This window comes from Kryptolebias marmoratus, linkage group LG18, assembly GCF_001649575.2.
Source record: "Kryptolebias marmoratus isolate JLee-2015 linkage group LG18, ASM164957v2, whole genome shotgun sequence".
NCBI lineage: Eukaryota > Metazoa > Chordata > Actinopteri > Cyprinodontiformes > Rivulidae > Kryptolebias > Kryptolebias marmoratus.
In genome coordinates, this window is record NC_051447.1 from 7,632,825 (window position 1) to 7,650,886 (window position 18,062).

At 42.8% G+C, this 18,062-nt stretch overlaps 1 protein-coding gene across 2 annotated transcripts in view; it reads right to left on the minus strand.

Annotated features, from left to right (window-relative positions):
• Positions 1 to 18,062, minus strand: part of LOC108233295 (ankyrin repeat and BTB/POZ domain-containing protein BTBD11-A) — a 159,494-nt gene that overhangs the window by 6,679 nt on the left and 134,753 nt on the right. The window contains exons 4-14 of one of the 2 annotated variants that reach the window (XM_017411665.3): positions 15,527 to 15,679; positions 13,565 to 13,730; positions 10,488 to 10,577; positions 8,187 to 8,288; positions 7,446 to 7,539; positions 5,808 to 5,943; positions 3,906 to 4,138; positions 2,244 to 2,422; positions 1,916 to 2,021; positions 985 to 1,087; positions 787 to 868 (exon numbers count right to left, since the gene is read on the minus strand). In XM_017411665.3, the coding sequence (XP_017267154.1) occupies positions 787 to 868; positions 985 to 1,087; positions 1,916 to 2,021; positions 2,244 to 2,422; positions 3,906 to 4,138; positions 5,808 to 5,943; positions 7,446 to 7,539; positions 8,187 to 8,288; positions 10,488 to 10,577; positions 13,565 to 13,730; positions 15,527 to 15,679 (1,444 nt within the window). The remainder of the gene's footprint in view (positions 1 to 786; positions 869 to 984; positions 1,088 to 1,915; positions 2,022 to 2,243; positions 2,423 to 3,905; positions 4,139 to 5,807; positions 5,944 to 7,445; positions 7,540 to 8,186; positions 8,289 to 10,487; positions 10,578 to 13,564; positions 13,731 to 15,526; positions 15,680 to 18,062) is intronic. The other variant, XM_017411666.3, reaches the window with a different exon arrangement.

The following is an 18,062-nucleotide window of genomic DNA, read 5'->3' on the forward strand; positions in this document are numbered from 1 at the left end:
GAAAACAAAAAAAAAGCAGCCGAGAAGGAACTTGTTTACCTGTAGATATTGTGCCGTTTCACACAGCGGGCCAAATTTACTGCTTCTACCTTTATGTTCAAATGTGAGCATCAGTCATTATTAACTTTAAACCTGGTCAAGCAGAGGAGCTTTTCTAATTCCTAAAAAACAGAAACAAAATCTGAGTTAAACAAGCATTATTTATATAATGAGACTTCTGAATTCTGTGCATTCCCTCCCTAAATCATCTTAGTTTCATTTCTTTTAATGCAGCTATATAATTATGTGTATACAGTATATATGTTTTTTGAATCTCATTTATACTTTTTAAAATGTTATAAATATATATATTTTTATCTGAACAGGTGGGAGAGCTGCAGTTGAATTTTACTACCATAAGTTGCACACAAAGTCTGATGTAGAAAAGATGGGGGGAAAAAATAAAACTGTGAATCTTGTCGAACAAAACGAGAAGTGACGTTTGAATACTCGGGGAGATGACGTCAGGCTGAAAAGCTAAGCTGTCACCCAGGGCCTGACAGAGGCTCCCAGATGGCTTCGGCGGTTTTCACGTCGACGTTCAGGCTCTGACGAAGGAGTGAGGCCGTGACTCGTAACGGAACTGCTGTTGTTCTGGGATTTAAGTCCGGATGATAGTTTGTTTCGAGCCCAAACCGGTCAGAGAAATGACGGCACAGCTGTTCTGGTCAAACAGGCATAGAAACAAAAAGAACACGATAGATGGACAGATAAGACACCCAGAATACACAGAGCTATAAAACTTACATGGAAAATGTTGTACTTGACGTGGCTGATCTCAATGCAGGTGTTTTCTGCTGCTGGCCTGTTTTGGAGCAGAGACTTGAACCTGAATCAAGCACAAAAAAAAAAAAAATCGCATGAAGGCGCACCACTTTTTTTTTTTTTTACAGCTGCAGGACATTCGGACACATTTCCGTACACGAGCAATGTTTTCCCCGTTACCTGGGTGAAGCTGTAAACAGCAAAACCTTATGTGCATAAAACGGTTTCCCCTCCACCAGGAAGGTGACATCAGACATCTCTTTGTTGTTCAGGAAGTGGGGGTCTATGAAAACAGATCGCAATAAACACAAAAGATGCTTTTAGTAAAATGAACCAGTTATGCGGCGTGGCCACTTATTACACCAAACTATCAATTCCAATCTATAATTAAATGCCCTAATTTCCTACTGAAATATTTCATTCTTAAAGCCTAAAATTAATTTTAAAAAATCAGAATTTCTGACATTATTCTTATAGTGTCATTAAAAAAACAGTAGGTGGTGCTGCAGCACACTCCCTGCTTTCCTCGCGTTCAATTAAAGTTTACTTCCAAGGTAATTTCCAGCAATAATTCATAATAATTAACTGAATAAATACAGGTCTGATCCAGATAAGAGACAGACAGTTAGAAGGGAAAAAATTTAAATGATTCATTTTTAGTTTATTTAGGAGTCAGTGAAGTGCTAAATTAGTCAAGATGCTTGCAGAGGAATAAAAAAAGGCATTTATAGGAGACAGAATTGATGCAGTGACTTAGCAAAAACCTGGATTTACTCTCACAAGATCAAATAATACAATATTTTTTTATTTTTTTTGATAATTTTACAACATTTCATCCTTTACAAGTATTCATCGTATGTTTTTCTGTATCTAATGTCAGAATCTCCTAAGTGCCATGAAGCATTTATTCCTGGCTAATAAACAGGAATATAACATCTGCAGTAAAAAGGAATACAGCAGCAGCTACACACTCTGAGTCCCAGAACACAACCTTTTGGAAATAATTTCTGTAATAAAAGTAAGTAACCAGCGAGCTCTGGCCTGAAAACAACTTGTTGTTTCAACTGAAGAGCTAAATTTTGGATATAAAGTGAAACAAATGCAGGCTTACCCAAGCGTGAGGTCTGTTTCTTCTTGATTTCTGTCAGTTTTGGGATGGGGAAAGGCCCGTAGCACTGCGTGAAAATGACTGACAGCTGCTGGCTTATCACCTCATTCTGCAAACACACAGCAGCACCAGGGAGAAGCAATTATATCAGAGTTTTGTTTTCCCTCAGCTATTTGTAGAAAATAAAAAATCGCTATGCAAATGAATGATAATACAGTTCGGAGTGCAGTTAATGTATGCAAATGTGAGCGTTAATGTCAGAAAACGGCTCGCGTTCCCAGAGAAGCCGCCTCCGTGTTCGTCTGAAGTGCGGTGGAGCGTCGGGAGCCACCTTGCTGGATCGGAGGATCTGGAACATGAGCGGCAGGCCGTGCGTGATCAGCTCCTCCGTGTACTCCTCCTCCTGGATGCAGCTGAAGTCTTTCAGCAGGCCCTGGATCAGCGGCCGGCGGTTCTGCAGGAAGCAGGTGCGCAGGGACTCGAGCCAGGTGTGCAGCGTCCAGGGAACGCCTGGCAAAACACAACCGGAACCGACAGTGAATATACGCTCGCGCAGGACAAACCCCCCAATTTTTTTTTTAAAAAGACTGCATGAGGGTCAGGTTAGCGGAAAGTCAGAGGTGAGAGGTGGCAGCGGGCAAACAAAACAGCAGCTGGATTTCGTATGAAACACTTAAAATGGTCTTGTGGCGACTGATGGGCATGAAAACAGCAGAAACCAGAGCATGATGATGCTGAGGTTGATGAAATGTGTCTAAATCTTAAATAATAAGGTCATTCATCATTTTAACTTCTTTGCTATGTTTAATAATATTGTTTTTTGGGGGGGATAAATGAAGCTAAGTAACCACATTTCTTGGAAATTCACTGAAAAAAGAAATAAATTAAGAAAAAAAAGAGATTTGATTAAATTGTTCCTGTTTCCTTTTTGACCTTTTGCTGCGGTGCTTCCAGGCTTGTGAGCCATTTAGATTTTTCTATTTTTTGGCATAAATCTAAAGCGTCAGATAAAATATCCCCTTTAATGAACACAGCGAATCTTAAATTACTGAGGCTGCTTGAGAAAGTGTGCAAATATCGGGAGTCTGCAAATGGTCCGAGTCTTTCAAACTTTAGGATTATGAATCCGCGGTAAGGCTGCTTGAAAACATGTTCTGGATATAAACAGGGATGAGGCTGAGGTTTTCCTCTTAAACAAGACGCTTTGTGGTTTCCGGTTGTGTGTGTTAAACACAGCGGTGGCAGTATCATGGTACGGGCCTGATTTGACCCAACTGGAAAGGAGCGTTTTGGCTTTAATTTGTGCTCCAACAAGTTTCCCGGGAGCCACGTAGCGACGCCGAAAGCAGAAAAGTGACCCACACCTGAAAGTTTGGCTTCTTAGGAGCAAAGCGTGAAGCTGTTAGCAATGATTTAAGACTTTTGCACAGCACTATGTAATATTTCATATAATCTGTTTCACTGGGTCCTCTGGATCTGCTCCGTAATTTCTCTGGAGCAGCAAAAGCTGCCTGCGAGCACCTTTAAGCCTCACAGAATGTAAAAGATGACATGACGTGCGAACCACAATGAGTCATTTAACACTTTGTAAATTAGCAGGAATGTGTTAATTAGCGAGCTTCAGACGAGCTGGGAGGCAGCGACTCTGAAGCGTGTAAAACCGACCAGTTTGCTGCTTTATTGTTCATAAATCAGATCATCAGCTCACTCCAAAAGAAGAAATACAAATAGCGTGACACTGACTAAAGAGATTCAGACAATTGGCTGAAAAAAGCTACATTCAAAGACCGAACAGAGCCTAAAGATGTGCTTCCGTCCTCATCCTTAACTATCAGACCTATAAGTGGGTTTTGTGTGACTGTGTCATGGTTGGATGAGTTGCTGAGGGTGAGACCGGACAGGACAGGCACAGCATGAGCACATCTGCAGGACAGCTGGAGGCACCACAGAGCGAGGCATGTGTGCCACTGAGGCATGCATTAGTAAATCTGACCTAAGCTGCGGATGTCAATGGTGATGTCCACATGGCCATGCTCTGCGCTATGGTACATGGCCTCTCTCAGGGCCCGCAGCCTGGCCTTTCCTGTTCGCAGCGTCCCGCCGCAGTTGGCCTGAGGAGCCAGTTTCTTCTCGCCGGGTTCGGAGCCCTCGGCCAGGATCTCCTCCAGGGACAGCACGTCCCCCTTGTCCTTCTCCGAGTGGGACAGGAGCTTCCGAAAGACGTTCCTGGGAAAAGGAGGAGGGAGCAGGACGGTGACAGAGGCAGAGGGAAAACTCGGTAACGCAGCAGAAAATGCTTCTTCGTTGAAAAGTTTTGCAAGTAGATATTAAAACGGCGAAAAATCAAAAAGCACAAAACAACAAACGAGCAAACATTCTCCTGAACGAGCTGTTTGGGACTGAAAAGTCAGACAAACTTAATATATTGGTACGTATTTATTCACAAGTAAGTAAAGCAGGCAGATAGATTTGTAAAACAATCGGAATTGAAAAAGACTTGATAACAAAATATCAGCAAATTTAAGACAAATCTGTTTGGATGAGTTGGATGAGCTACGAAATGCTGCCCATCTGATCCAACCAGAAGCAGTCTACGGCCAACCTAATTGGCCGAATGTTTTGTTTACATTGAGTGCGTACCCCCCCCCCCCATCATTTCAGAACTGCATATGAACTTTTCAGGAAAACTACTGGAGTGAACGCTTTCGAACTGCACCGTTTGATATAGTTCAGGGGAACCATTTTTATGCTTAAATTCATATTTTTTTTAATGAGCACTTTTAAGGTCACACGTTTTGTTTTGTTCTTTTTTTAAAGGCCACTGTCGATGCAGTCCACTAACGGTAACGTTGCCGTATCTCCGAATCTCCGCAGTGGCACTGTGACACAGTAATACCACACGGACGGTTTGGTAGCAGATGTCTTCACATTAGAGGAATTGATTTTGACACACGAACAAATTCCGTGTGATCGCAGGCCGATCCGCCATCTGCTATACGCGGAGGAGCTCGATTCGGGCGGAGCGGCGCATCACTTTGATGCTAATCATTAAAGCTTGTTTTAGCACAAGAATCCAGAATCTGCTGGGTGTGTGTTTTTGTTTGTTTTAGTCCAACCCTCGTCCCTTTTTAGTTGCTTTTTTCAGATCCTTTGTTTTTGCCCTTTTTACTCGCCTTTCCTGCATAATCCCTTACATGTGCACGTTTTTCTTCTTATTGTTCTTTTCAATAAAAGTTTATTATTTAGTTTATCCATCATCACAAATCCTTTTATGACACTGTTAATATCCAAATGGTATTACATATTTAGGCTTCAACCTTAACAAGACAGCTTAGGTCTTTTATAGTCGGGTCCTGTGGAAAGGTTAGGAACAACTAATATCTCACCTGTTGTAGATAGCTCTTTGAACATCCCCAGTTTGGAGAAATAAGCTTAATTCTGACCTAACTGGTGACAGCTGCTTCGAGCCGGCTAAAGTGGGTTGATCTCATCTTTAAACGACTACAATCAAAAACCTTTGGTGCTGTTTGTTTTGCATTACAGGGTTAATCCTGCCATAGCTATAGCTAGCTGCTGCTGCTATTTATACTCGTAAATAACTCGAAAGCAAAGCTGACGGTGACGTAAAGGTTCATAAAACAGCGTTAGTACAAATAGCTGAGATTAGAGTTGTGTTAAAATAGAATCAATCCACTCTGCTAGCGAGCCATTAGCTTATCAGATTTGTAAGAATTAAACTCTTTTTTTTTTTTTTTCCAAATTGAAGTTGCTCAAAGAGCTGTCTACAACAGGAAAGATATCAATTGTTCAGAACCTTACCTCAAAATGCTGGACCTGTCGCTTTAACTTTAAATAACTCAAACATTTTCCCCAGCTGGAGGAGGGCTGGTATCACCTGTGTCCGTGCGAGGCTGCCAGGCTGAACGAGTTCATGTCTCCCAGCGGGGCGGAGGAGATGCCGTTTCGACACAACGTCCCGATCATGGGGTCGGCTCCTCGCTCCAAAAGCAAGCTCACCAACTCAAAGTTACCTAAGGAGCATTAAGAATTCCATACATGAGTACAAAATGCATTAAAAAAAAACAATAGTTGTGTTACTTTAACACTGAAAGGTCAATCATTTCTCATCAAATTATCAGAGTGTGGTGCTTTTGCTGTAAAATGCCTTGGTGATAGCTGCAGTGAAAACACCAAATATTCTCTGGTCTCTGAAAGGAATTTGTTCTTTCCCGCTTTTATTTTGGACATCTTAAAAGCATCTACAGCATTTAAAGCTTCGGAGGCAAATGGAAGCTCTTTTCGCGCTCTTTTGAATAGCTTTAATTATGCAAAATATTAGGTTTTTTTGTTTGTTTAAAGCAACTTTGTAAAACAATTTCTTTACTTTTAAATCAAATTAATAGTAGCCTTTTATTTCTGGAAGCGTGCAGTGCTTATTATTTGAGATGCTCTATCTGTAACATAAAAATGACAAAGTAAAACAGACAGAAGTCTCATCTGGAGGCTGAACCTGCAACAAATGATTTGTTTGCTTAGAAACTCTTTCACTCGTTGCTATTCATTAGCCAAATTAGCTTTGAGACTGTGGTCTTTATTTCATCTGCATTATTTATTATCCAATTAGTAGGTTGGTAAATGTTTTCATTTTCTGTGGCTGTGAGTTTAAATCACTTGTTACCATGGCAACATGGCTGTCCACTCCTTCCCAAGGTCGATAAAACACGACTGTGTTTCAGCTTATTAAAACCGATTTAAGACTTTTAATGTAAATAAAACATCAATAAATAATGCTGGATGTGGTACGAAACTGTTAGCATGTCAAGCTAGCAGTGACTTATTTGAGGTTCTGCTGATTCCCAGGCAATGTTACAATAAAACAATAAAAAAAATGTTTTTGTTTGGTTAGAAGTAAAAAAATAACCTAAAATTAAAAAAAAAAAGCGAATGGGCAGATTTGGTCACAAATATCATAATTTTACCTGTTACTAAGTTTAGCTGTTTGCTAAGCTAAGCTAACAAGACTTGTATCAATGGTTCAATCAATATTTATTTGGTTTTGAGTAAAATTTAAAGCAAGTACATCGATTTTTAAGATTAACAGCTCTGTGCAATGGATAGTTATGCATATTACAATTATACAATGTATGTTTTAATCACATATTTAATATAGTAGATTATTCTTTTTGTAAAAAAAAAAGTACCATGTTATTGGCAGCGTAATATTTAAAGCGTGGTGTTGTTTTCTAAATAGTATCCATACCTGACATTTCCTACAATTTAACCAATATTATGGTTTCCCTGTTTTCTTCAAGGTCATGAGAGACGATCACCAGCACAAAACACTATTATTATTATTTTTGGTAATATGAAATGTAGGACCCACATATTGGTAGGAAAGACTAATAGGTGACTAAAAGGTGATGAATTAATCAGACATTTAAAACTGTGCGAGAGCGCCCTCTCTGGTGCGCCTTCACCACGAACAAGAATGCCCGCATCGAACAAGCGGGCGCCCCGCGTCTATCCCGTTTACCTGCGGCAGCAGCGAGCTGGAGCGGTGTCTCCGTGTAGTTCTCCGCCCCATCCTGCAGGGCGCCCTCCACGTTGGCTCTGTTATCCAGCAGCAGCTGCGGCAGAGACGAAGAACGGCGGAGACAAACGAGGCGAGAGAGTACAGAGGAGGAAAAAAACAAAACAAGCCCGGGGAAGACGGGGCGTTAAGTTTAGACTTGGCAAAAATGAAAGACTCGACTGTCGGGGAGCTCATAAAAGACACACACTCCTAAACTCTCTAGCTACGCTTTCTTAATTGGTGCTGCTATTGATGTTGAGCTGAAGAGGAAGAATTTAATTTCCTGTTGCCAAAACTCTGATTGTGGTGATGAATATTAATGTTGAAAAATAATTCTAGAGGCAACAGCACTAGTAGTGCAACAAAACTTATCATTCATTAAGAGTGAAGAGACACTTGGTGTCCCTGAGGCTGTGTATCAGGCTGGCTGAGCGGCTCTGTTTAGCTCAGCTCTGGGAGTTTCCTCAGTCTTATCATAGCAAAAAAACAAAGTGGGGTCACAGCTTCACAAACTGTTTAAATATGTAACTAAGTCCTGTTAGTATCACTGCATGGATAGGACCAAGGAAGGAGAAATAGAAGGACACCTGGCATCATCCTTAGCATGACGCACCACTGCAATCATCATCATTATCCTCATTTCAGCACAAGGGTGAGGTCAAGGGCCAGAGGTTAGTGGTTACAGGTCATAAACGTCACTACCTGCACGACAGGGACGTGTCCGTGCAACACGGCGAAAGTGAGTGGCGTCGCCTGGCGCGTTTCAGGATAAACTGAGGGGTGCTTGTTTACTGTGCTTGGCACCTGGGAAGTCATAGGTGAAGTTCGGCGGTAGAGGGAGGAGAAGCAGTATGCGGGGAGGAGAGTTGGAAGCGAAAGTGGGCAAGATGGCAGAGGGAGATTTTCCTCTTTGAGTTTCGTCTCTGTGAGCGTGACACCGGGACCTGCGTCTGCCTGATGACCAGGCTTTCTGAGGGCGCTCTGTCTGTCTGGCTTCACTTTTTATTTTTCAATTTTTTTTTTTCTCGTGGAGTTTCATTTTGAAAAAAAATAAAAAAAAATAAAATAAAATAAAATAATAATTTAAACTGGAAAGAAAATGACCACGAAACATCAAACATGCAGGAGCTTTGGCGCTGACTCGCCAACAAAGCAGCGACGGGACAACGCGACACTGGTCGAAGCGATTTCAGCGCTGAGCCAAACAAATGTTTAAGATGACGTCGCATTTCATTCTGGCTCTAACGTTAAACAGCAATGGGACTGTTAGCGCTTTGTTTGTTTGTTTAGAGGAATCAAGTATTAATGACTTTATAATTACAGGCACCCTGATGAGACAATCGAAGACAATGTCCGCGCAGAGACATTGAGTAGACGGGCGCTGTTGAAAGACTGCACCAGGGTGGTGTCTCGGGAGGGGGGAAGACACGCGGAAGGCGTCACAAATCACTGCCACGAGTGACCTGAGGTCATACCCTGAGGCTCCCTACAGCAGGATGCCGGGAATAACCGGTGTGCTTCGGCAGGATCGGTCCTCTTCCTTTCATGACGCCATACAACTGTGGTAACAGAGGACTGTTATGACAGCACTTATCAACAATCCACGCCTCCCAGTTTGGACGCCAGTCTGAACGCAGCCATCTATGTAAACAAGACCCAGTGTGGCTTGACTTGAGGGTGCTATAAGAAGATATGACAATCCTCTCTTAGCGTACCCTTCATGATGTGTGTTAGTTCTAACCTCGTGTCACCTGAGCAATGGCTCCATACGATGCCCTCAAACCAACTCCTATGAAACTGTCGAGTGCTGTTAGTTCTGTGTAAAGTATGAGGTGTCCTCTGTGTCTGCTGACCCCCTGTCGCCGTTTTGACTGACTGTTGGACGGTACAACGCCGTCACTCCTCTGCCACTACTTGTGACGCCCAGATGTGTGTTTGTAAGTCAAACCGTTAAAGTGCCCAGTGGCGGTCTGCACGTAGGACCGAACGGCGCCCCCATCGGACCGTTCCATCTGGGTGCTCCGCTTCCTTTTGTCAACGTTCGGGTTCCCGGATTGGATTTGGCTTTTGTCGCTCTCCTGCTAGAAGAATCGATTTGCCTGAAAGCGTTACCAGAGGTGAGGCTGTGGCCCCAGATGGGGCAGATGTCACCAGCGCAGCGAGCTCGTCTCCCCAGGCTGTTTGTTTTCAACTATTTTTTTTTTTTTGGGGGGGGAGCGAACAGCGGGCAGAGAAAGAGAAGCCTTTCCTCATCCCTCTAAAAACCTCGACTTCACGGCCGAGTTTGAAAACCGTCCGCACTCGTAGGAGTTTAACGCCGTGCCTTTGCGAGCATCGACGACTGATTTCGAACGGCGCTTTGTTTTCGGGTCAGAGCCTACACAAAACCAAACGGAGCAATCACAACACTCAACTACGAGGGGAAGGGCGAGCGTTTTTTTTTAATTTTTAATTTTTTTTTGAACTCCACAAAAACACAAGCGAAACCAAAGACTAAAGCAGTGACACACGCACAAGAAAAAGGAAAAAGAAAGAGAAAAAAACCCCACAGAGCTTGGGACTACACGTTCAGTTTGACGGAACAGAAAAGTGCAACGAAGTTCAGTGTTCGGCAGCAAGTTACACAAAGAGCACCTGCTTGTACAGAAGTTATGTAATATTCATGTGCTATAAAGCGAAGCGCTGCTGGATATCTGCGGAGCAAAACGTAATGAAGTGGCTGCCAGCGCTGAGAGACTATCAGTGCATTAGAGCTCAGTCTCAGAGGCAAGAGAAACTGGTTCTGCTTACGTGCAAATAATACTCGTTTATTACCAGGAGCGCTTTACGGAACGAGCTGCCGGGAGAGCAGAGAGCATGCTGGGAGCAGGTGAGACAGAGCAGACGGGGATCAGGAGAGGGGGGAGGTGGGGTTGGGGGTGGGGGAGGTTCAGAGTGAGGCACATTAAACTAGGACAAACTACGGCGTCAATAAAAAAACCGCGGCGACGGCTCGACACCGACCTCGCTGTTGATGTCGGCTCCGGCGTCCAGGAGCATCTGGACCATGGCCTCGTCGCCGCGGACGCAGGCGTACATGAGGGGGGTCATTCCCTGCAGGAGGGAGAAGGAGAGAACAAAAAGCTTTTTTTTTTTCCTACATATTTCTGCAAACAAATCTCTGCTGAGCTGGTGGTTTAGAAAATGCAACCGAGAAGATCCGGGGCAACTGTTGCGGCGATTCCAAGTGAGTTCCACAAAGGCAAAGGCGGACGGTAATGTTTTCGCCCGTGTGTGTCTGTTACCAAAACATCTCATGAACTAGCAGACGAATCTTTATGAAACATGCAGAAAGTAATCACCAGATGCACATCTACAACTGATTAACTTTTGAAGTCAACCGAACTCAAGATGGCTGCCACACCTACCTGACCTTAAAAAACACAAAATAGGTATAACTCAATAGGTTTTACAGATACGTACCTAAAATTTGATGTGGTAGTAGCTGAGACTGATCCCTAAGACATATTTGGAGCACCAGAAGATTCCACAAAATCTTTGTTTAAAAATTTGCCAATAACTACTTGGAGTGAACTGTGTCTGTCTGTGAGCAAAATACCTCAAGAACCATCAGGCTGATTTTAATGAAACTTTTAGGAAATAATCATTAGATAATCATGTACGACTAGAGGTGAACTGGAGTCGATCCAATTTACAATTACCCACATTAGCAAACACAGATATAGTTGTTACAGTCAGTTATCACAGATATCGAGTTAAAATTTGATGTAGTGGTAGCTGTGAGTCACGTACATATTCCGTGTGTGACGTCTCACGATGTTGCATGAGACTGTGCACGAAATTATTCTCAGATTTTGAACAAAGCAGCTCGAACTCCGTCACTTCTCAACATTTCCCTGAAGGAATGTAGGTCCTTCTTCTTTTCTGTTTGTTTCAGCCTCACCCCTGCTATAAAACACACTCAGGAAGCAGCAGGTTCCTCGGCTTGTTTTTACTCAGAATAACTGCCTTCCCAGCGAGATCGGAGGTGATCATCTTATATCCCTGCAGGCCACCGTATGCACGTTGTGCCCACGCACATTATGCTCTGAGTTGCGGGGGGTACTTCATCAGCTGTGTCGAAAAGGAAACAAACAGAACAATGCAGACAATGATGTGCTGAAAGTGAGGTTCCCCAAACAGACCTCAGCTCCTGTGCCCGAGCTGAGACCGCTACATTCACACGACCCAACACCACGCTGAAGATTTAACCCCCCCCTCCCTCTCGTGAGGAATTCGCTCTGAAATACGTCCTGGACTCCGATCCACTTAATCAGCAGGCTGCTCCAGACGCTGATGATCATCCTGATGTGAAGACAATCTGCAGCTCTTACTTTATTGCTCCTTCAACGCCATCTGCTCCAGACAGGAGGGTGTAAAACCAACCCTGATGGCCTTTTTATTTATTACAAATTAAATCAGACCAAAAGCAAAAAGCTCTACTCCATTCATTAGCTTATTATATGTGGCATGTGATAAAAAAAAAAGCATCTAGGACAAAAAATAAACATTCAAACTTGGAGGTTTCTTGCTTTCTCTCATAATGTGGACTATTTGCATGATTTATTTTAGTATTTAGGGCTCCTTCCTGCATCAAGGCTCCAGAATCATCCTCTTTATGTTGTTTCCAAGTCTTACTGTTTCTGCGTTTTAGATCTAATTTCTCAATTTTTATCCTTAGCACACCGCCGCTTCTATAAACCTGCTGGTCACCGACTAAAAGTTACAGCCAGTTCATATAAACTACATCGCCCACATAGAACGTGGGTTACAAACAGGAAGTCCTGACTCGCTCTGCACTGCTTCTGATTGGTTCAAATTCAGGGACAAGGAGCCAATCCGAGACACGGCTGGGTGTTACAGTAAACCCCTTGGTAATTTTAGTCTGGGCTAAACGAGATGTGGATAGTTCACATTTTGTGTTAAAAATATGTGTTTGGCACTCGGGATAAAGTATTTTCTCTGTGTGCAAAAGAGGTCCCGTCCAGCCATCAAGAGTTTAGAAGTTCATACGGGCTCAACGGAGGATTTCAAATCATCTGCTAGGGTGGCAGGCCCTCTGTATTCTGTAGACGAATAAATAAATTCAGGTATGTTCCCTGGTGTTGACACTATTTTACTGTATGCGCAAAGGGTCAAAGGCTAAAATGATCGTTTCTGACAGAATTTTTATTTAGTTCTCAAAATCAGTTTCTAAAAAACGCTTAATTTGGTCCCTTGGCAACAGTTGATTTAATAATTTTTCGGACTGTTCCCAGGCTAAAATAAATAAATAAATAAACCACTGATGGTCTTTTAGGGTTCACAAAAATGTGGCATCAGTTTTCACTAACTTCAGGCACTTTAGAAGAGCTAGATGTCAATCTGCACCTCGTCTACAGATCCATCAGTAATGAAAACAATGCTTTGTGTCAATATTTCGGTTTAAACGTTAGTTCCTGAGAGGATCCAGGAAGCAAGCTTTATAAAAAAAATAAAAAAAGTCCTGATGTTGTAGCTTAAAGGCAGAGCTAGATAAAAAAAAAAAACACTGAAGCAACACCAACAAGCTAAGTTCACACGCAACAGAAAAAACCCCCCCAAAAAAACCCCCACCCCAAACCACCGCTGAAATAAGATCTGGATTTATAAGAAAAGCTCCAAAAATCCTGAGCTTAGCAGGAAAAAAAAGAAGGGAGGCCAGAGAAATAGTGTGATTTGTCTGCAGGGTGATAAATATTACATCAGATATTCAGGAGCGGCCGACCTCTGTGCAGCACAGATACAGACACAAAGAAACCAACACTTTCTTGAGAATAATTTGACTTTTTTTTTTTTTAAACCAAAAATATATTTAAAGAAAACAGTAAGGCAGCAGAGGCATATAGCGCTTACTCAGAGGGAGCAGTCTGAGCTCAGTATGTGTGCAAACTGCTCTGCCAGGTAGTACTTGTTGGGAATTCAGAATCTGCTGCGCCCGGGTGAGAGTGGGATGTTGGAGCTGCATATATATATACGTGTAGGAGGAGTGTGTGTGTGTGTGTGTGTGTTGAGAGCCGGACCTGCTCGCTCATGCTGTTGATGCCGTCGGGCCCCAGCAGGTTGACGGCCTGCTTGACCAGGTCCGTCCGCCCGCAGTTGAGCATCCTGAAACCCAGATCCTGCAGGAACTTGGCCTCGGTGGAGGCGGCGTCCAGCTTCCTGGTGGCGCAGAAGCAGTCCTCCGCCCTGCAGACGGAAAAGAAAAGAAAAGAAAACACAGAGCTTAGCTCAGAAAATGGGATGTTCCACAACTAAAATGAACCTTCTGAGCTGCCTGCATTCATGTCTGAGTCCTGTGCCTGTATTTTGGCGCAGGAGGACGAGCTTTCCGTCTCAGCGGAGCGTCTTAATCGATGCGGCGAAACAGCTGTAGCTCCCGACGGGGGTCACAGCGAAGCCCTCCTCGTGATATGTGTCTAATTCCACCCGACAATTATATCTGGCATTTGGAAAGAGATGCTAATTGGCTAATTTACACCTCCGGCGTTTCGTTCGTTTCCTCTGCAAATATTTGAAACGCGGGAGGACTCTTTAACCCCGCCGAATTAAGAGCGCGGGGCGATGAGACGAGAGGGGCGACAGGTGCTCAGCTGTGTAACGGATCGAGGACGGGAGGAGGACAAAAGCAAAAACACGCAAACGAGGAGTTTTCAGTCAATTCCAGTTGAGCAGTGAACCATTTTCAGAGGTATGTGGGTTTTTTTAGCCACTTAATAGTCACAAAACCACATCTTTCTTTTTAGTTTTTGGGTTGAATCTTTGAAAAAGTTGCACGGAGATAAAATTAAGAATCATCTTGCTTTGTGGTAAAATCATAAGAGCCGATAACTGAAAGGTGGATGTTCAGCTGAAGCTCGATGCGTCTCTCAGGTCTTTCAGTTCCTGTCCATCCGCCGTGGAAAGGTTGGGCTTTTTTCTTTCTCCCTCCACACATCCTCGGATGTTGTTCAAGAACGCGCTGAAGTTTCTTAAGATTTCAGTTAACAGCTCTTTGAAAAAATGAACCTTCTGAGCTTTTCTGTTCTGGTTTGGGGATGGGGTGGGGGGGTCATAGTATATTTTTCACTTTTCTACTTAATTTTTTTTTTTTTTTTACTTAAACACTCCAGAAATACCATACTTTAGTAAGAGATAATACAACCTCACAGTTTTTCTAATATCTGTTTATTTTCAAGGATGTAAAGCTGTCTTTGGTTAAAACTGGGTTCACTTCTTCTACACTAAATGAGAAGATAAGCTTATTTCAAACCAATTTTCACAAATCAGGCAAGAAAAAAAGATTTAAAGTTGTAAACCTTTGCTCAGAACATAACTATTTAATGTCAAAGTTTTTTGTAAATATTCAGCAGTCTGATTGAGTTCAAATTTACAGCTTCTTAAAAAAATGTGAACTTTGCTGTGAATCTTAGAAAAACCGTGTGAGAACAGAAAAGAGGAAAATAGCTCCTAAACCCTAAAGCTCTGAGTCCTTCTTTGTCCATAAATAAAGCTCTTCACTTATGAACCTAAATTCATTCTGTATTTCATATTTAGTACATTAAATCAACGTGATTGAGTCATTGATGCGTCACGGCACAAAGCTTTTTGCACACGCCCTGAACAGGTGGACGGGACGGTTCTTTTCATAAAACGTTCCATCCTTATAATCCGGTGTGTTTTTCTTATCTGCAGCAGAATTATTAGGCAAAAGGAGCCTTTTACTGAGACAACCCTGGTGGCACTGTTTGACTGTGTATAAATCTTGCCCTCGGTAACTTTCCAGCAGACATTTGTTGCTGTCAGGCTCTGGCAGAAGGAACTGCCTCACCCCATGATTTTTTTTTTTTTTTTTTTTTTTGCTCAATATTATAATTATTTCCCCCCCTGGTTTCGCATGTTTTAGCCACAACAGATTCCGACTCTCGCCTAATTCTCGCCCAGAAGAGGACCAGTAGATTCTCTTTATTGCCGAGTTTCGTCTCGCTGCCCGGTGCCGTCCGTACTTTATCTGCCGCGGCTCGCAGTCCACGCCGGGGAGCAGCAGCCTGGCGGCCTGCCTCACGTCGTCGCTGTCCACGGAGAAGCTCCGCCGGTGCTCGGTGTGGGCGACCGCCACCCGGATCCACTCCATCAACGGGGGCAGCACCAGGAAGGGCCTGCAGAGGACAACACATTTCAGCCCAACTGAACTCACACGAGACGAACTCTAACCAAAAAAACCCCAGCAATTCAGTGTTAAATTTATACATGCAAAACAGGATTGTTGGCTGTAAGAAACTGTTTATGTTTAGAAATCCTGCAAAACACAAGCATATAACAAATCTTTTATATAAAGGATGAATTTCTCCCACTGATGATGACAAATTTGAACGAGCTTAGATGCTTTTGTCGTCTCCTCCAAAATAAAACCACTTAAAAGCGAGTTTGTCCCAACACCTGAGTCACAACAGCAAAGTAAAGTAATTAAAGATGTCCTCGTAGATACGTGTAAGGCCGCAGCACCGAATCAATGCTGATAATTTATTACTCGGACACTTCAGAGCTGGGCGAGCCAGCTCGAGACGCCGCAGCCTCCCTAAATGCCGTTATTACCCTCTTTAATCAAAACGAGCAGCGGGCCAGCTGACACCTTCATCCTTTAAAATTCACTTAAAAAAAAACTTGTTTGTGTTTCGTTGGGTTTCACAGGAGCCCGTGCGTTAGCGTCTGGTGTTAATCTATATACAGCATATATAAATCAGTAACAATAACCTTTTTTTAAAGGAATACAGTTATAAAACACAGGCGGCATACCACCGGTATGAGTCATTTTGTTGAAGAAGAAGCGTTTTTATTCATTTCATTTTTTAAAATTCCTATAATTTCATTGACAAAAGCAGCCCTGTGAGTAGTGCAGGTACTATTTTTATTTTATTCAAACTGAGATGAGACTGACTCACAAATCCACGCTTGCACAGTGTGGTGAAATCCAACGCATTTTAATTATTAGATAAAGAGTCGACACGTAGGTTTGTTTCAACAGACGCCCGCTCAAGGTGAAAGCAAACCCATATGACTTTTCTTCTGACACGATGTGTTTTAGTGGGGGCACCTACTGCTTAGGAGGGGGAACTGCAGTCAGTGTGGCTCCTGTGTGAAGAGCAGAGATGGATACACAGAAACAAACTCTTTAAAAAGGAGATTTTAACACTGGAGACGCCCATCGGCTCCACTAAGACGCCATGGCTACTGGGGTTTGTTTACAGCAACATCTGAATCCAAGTAAGCTGGCATGTTTCCTCGTTTGTAAGCACGTACGGAGGCCCCTTTGTTCATAAAACCTAAGCTGTGTTTTGCTTCTCGCCGCTGAATTATTGAAAACGTGTTAGTTACATCTCTTTATTTAATAATCCTGCTCAACGTGTTATGAAAGGTATCTAAATGATCATTTTTACACCAGGTGAATAAATGAAAACTCATAAAATCACGTTCTGTAATGTGACTGAATCATACCGCCTGTTGACGGCGTGCATCATGGTGCCAACAGACTTCATATTCAAAGCCACTTTGTTACTTTTAACCTCCTTGCAGCGAAAACCTTGCACGCATCCTCGGCGATCCTGCTCGTTCCTGCAGCAGCCAGAACCCTCTCAGGACTGTAAAACGGTCCTTTTGCCTCGCCGTAATAAACCGATAATCATGACAAACAGAACAATAAGCCAGCATGCGCCTTTTACTTTGCCCTTCTGCTTAAGGTAGGAAGATAAAACCCTTTTTCTTCAACAGGGGGGTTTTATTACAGATATTAAACTTCACCCCCCCCCCCCCCCCCCCCCCCCCCCACACACACACACACACTTGTGTCCACCAATCTTGATTATGTCTTTAAGAAGTCAGCTCCTCAGGACGCCAAAAAACATCACTTGTTATAACAAAGTTAGGGCTATATACAACTCCCAAGATGCCACATTAGGTGGTAATAAAACTAAATATTTCCCCTTTAAGGCTGTTAAACTATGATCTAGTGTCAATTTCACAGTTAAATCTTAAAATATTCAATTTAACAGGTTGTTAAAGTGTGTTAAATTAAATTACAAATCCATTAGTAAAAGTCCCTTTAGAGTGCTTCCTCCATTATGATCCTCCGGGGGATTACAGTCGATCTGAAACTGGTGGAAAACATGAGAACAGGCCCAACTGAGCCCAACCATCTGGGACTGTTCTGTTTACGATTGCACAGCTGCCTGGTTCCTTCTGTAAATTTGCTGTAAGCACATGTTTAATTTTAAAAAATAAATAAATAAATAAAAAAAAGAAGTAGCAGCTTTTAGTTATTGACACTCTGCATTTGACTACATTTGGGGAGTTTGAACTCCGGTGAGAATAATAAAAAAGGGGATTTTCTTTTTTTTTTTTGTTTGTTTGCGTGGCGTTCTTCTGTCTTCTTCGAGGTGGAGGTTTAAACTGACGTCTGGTGGTTAAAAAGACACTTTTAGGGTTTGGTTTGAAAACCCTTGGGGTAAAGACATCCGTGGATAAACAGCAGCAGGCCTGCAGCGA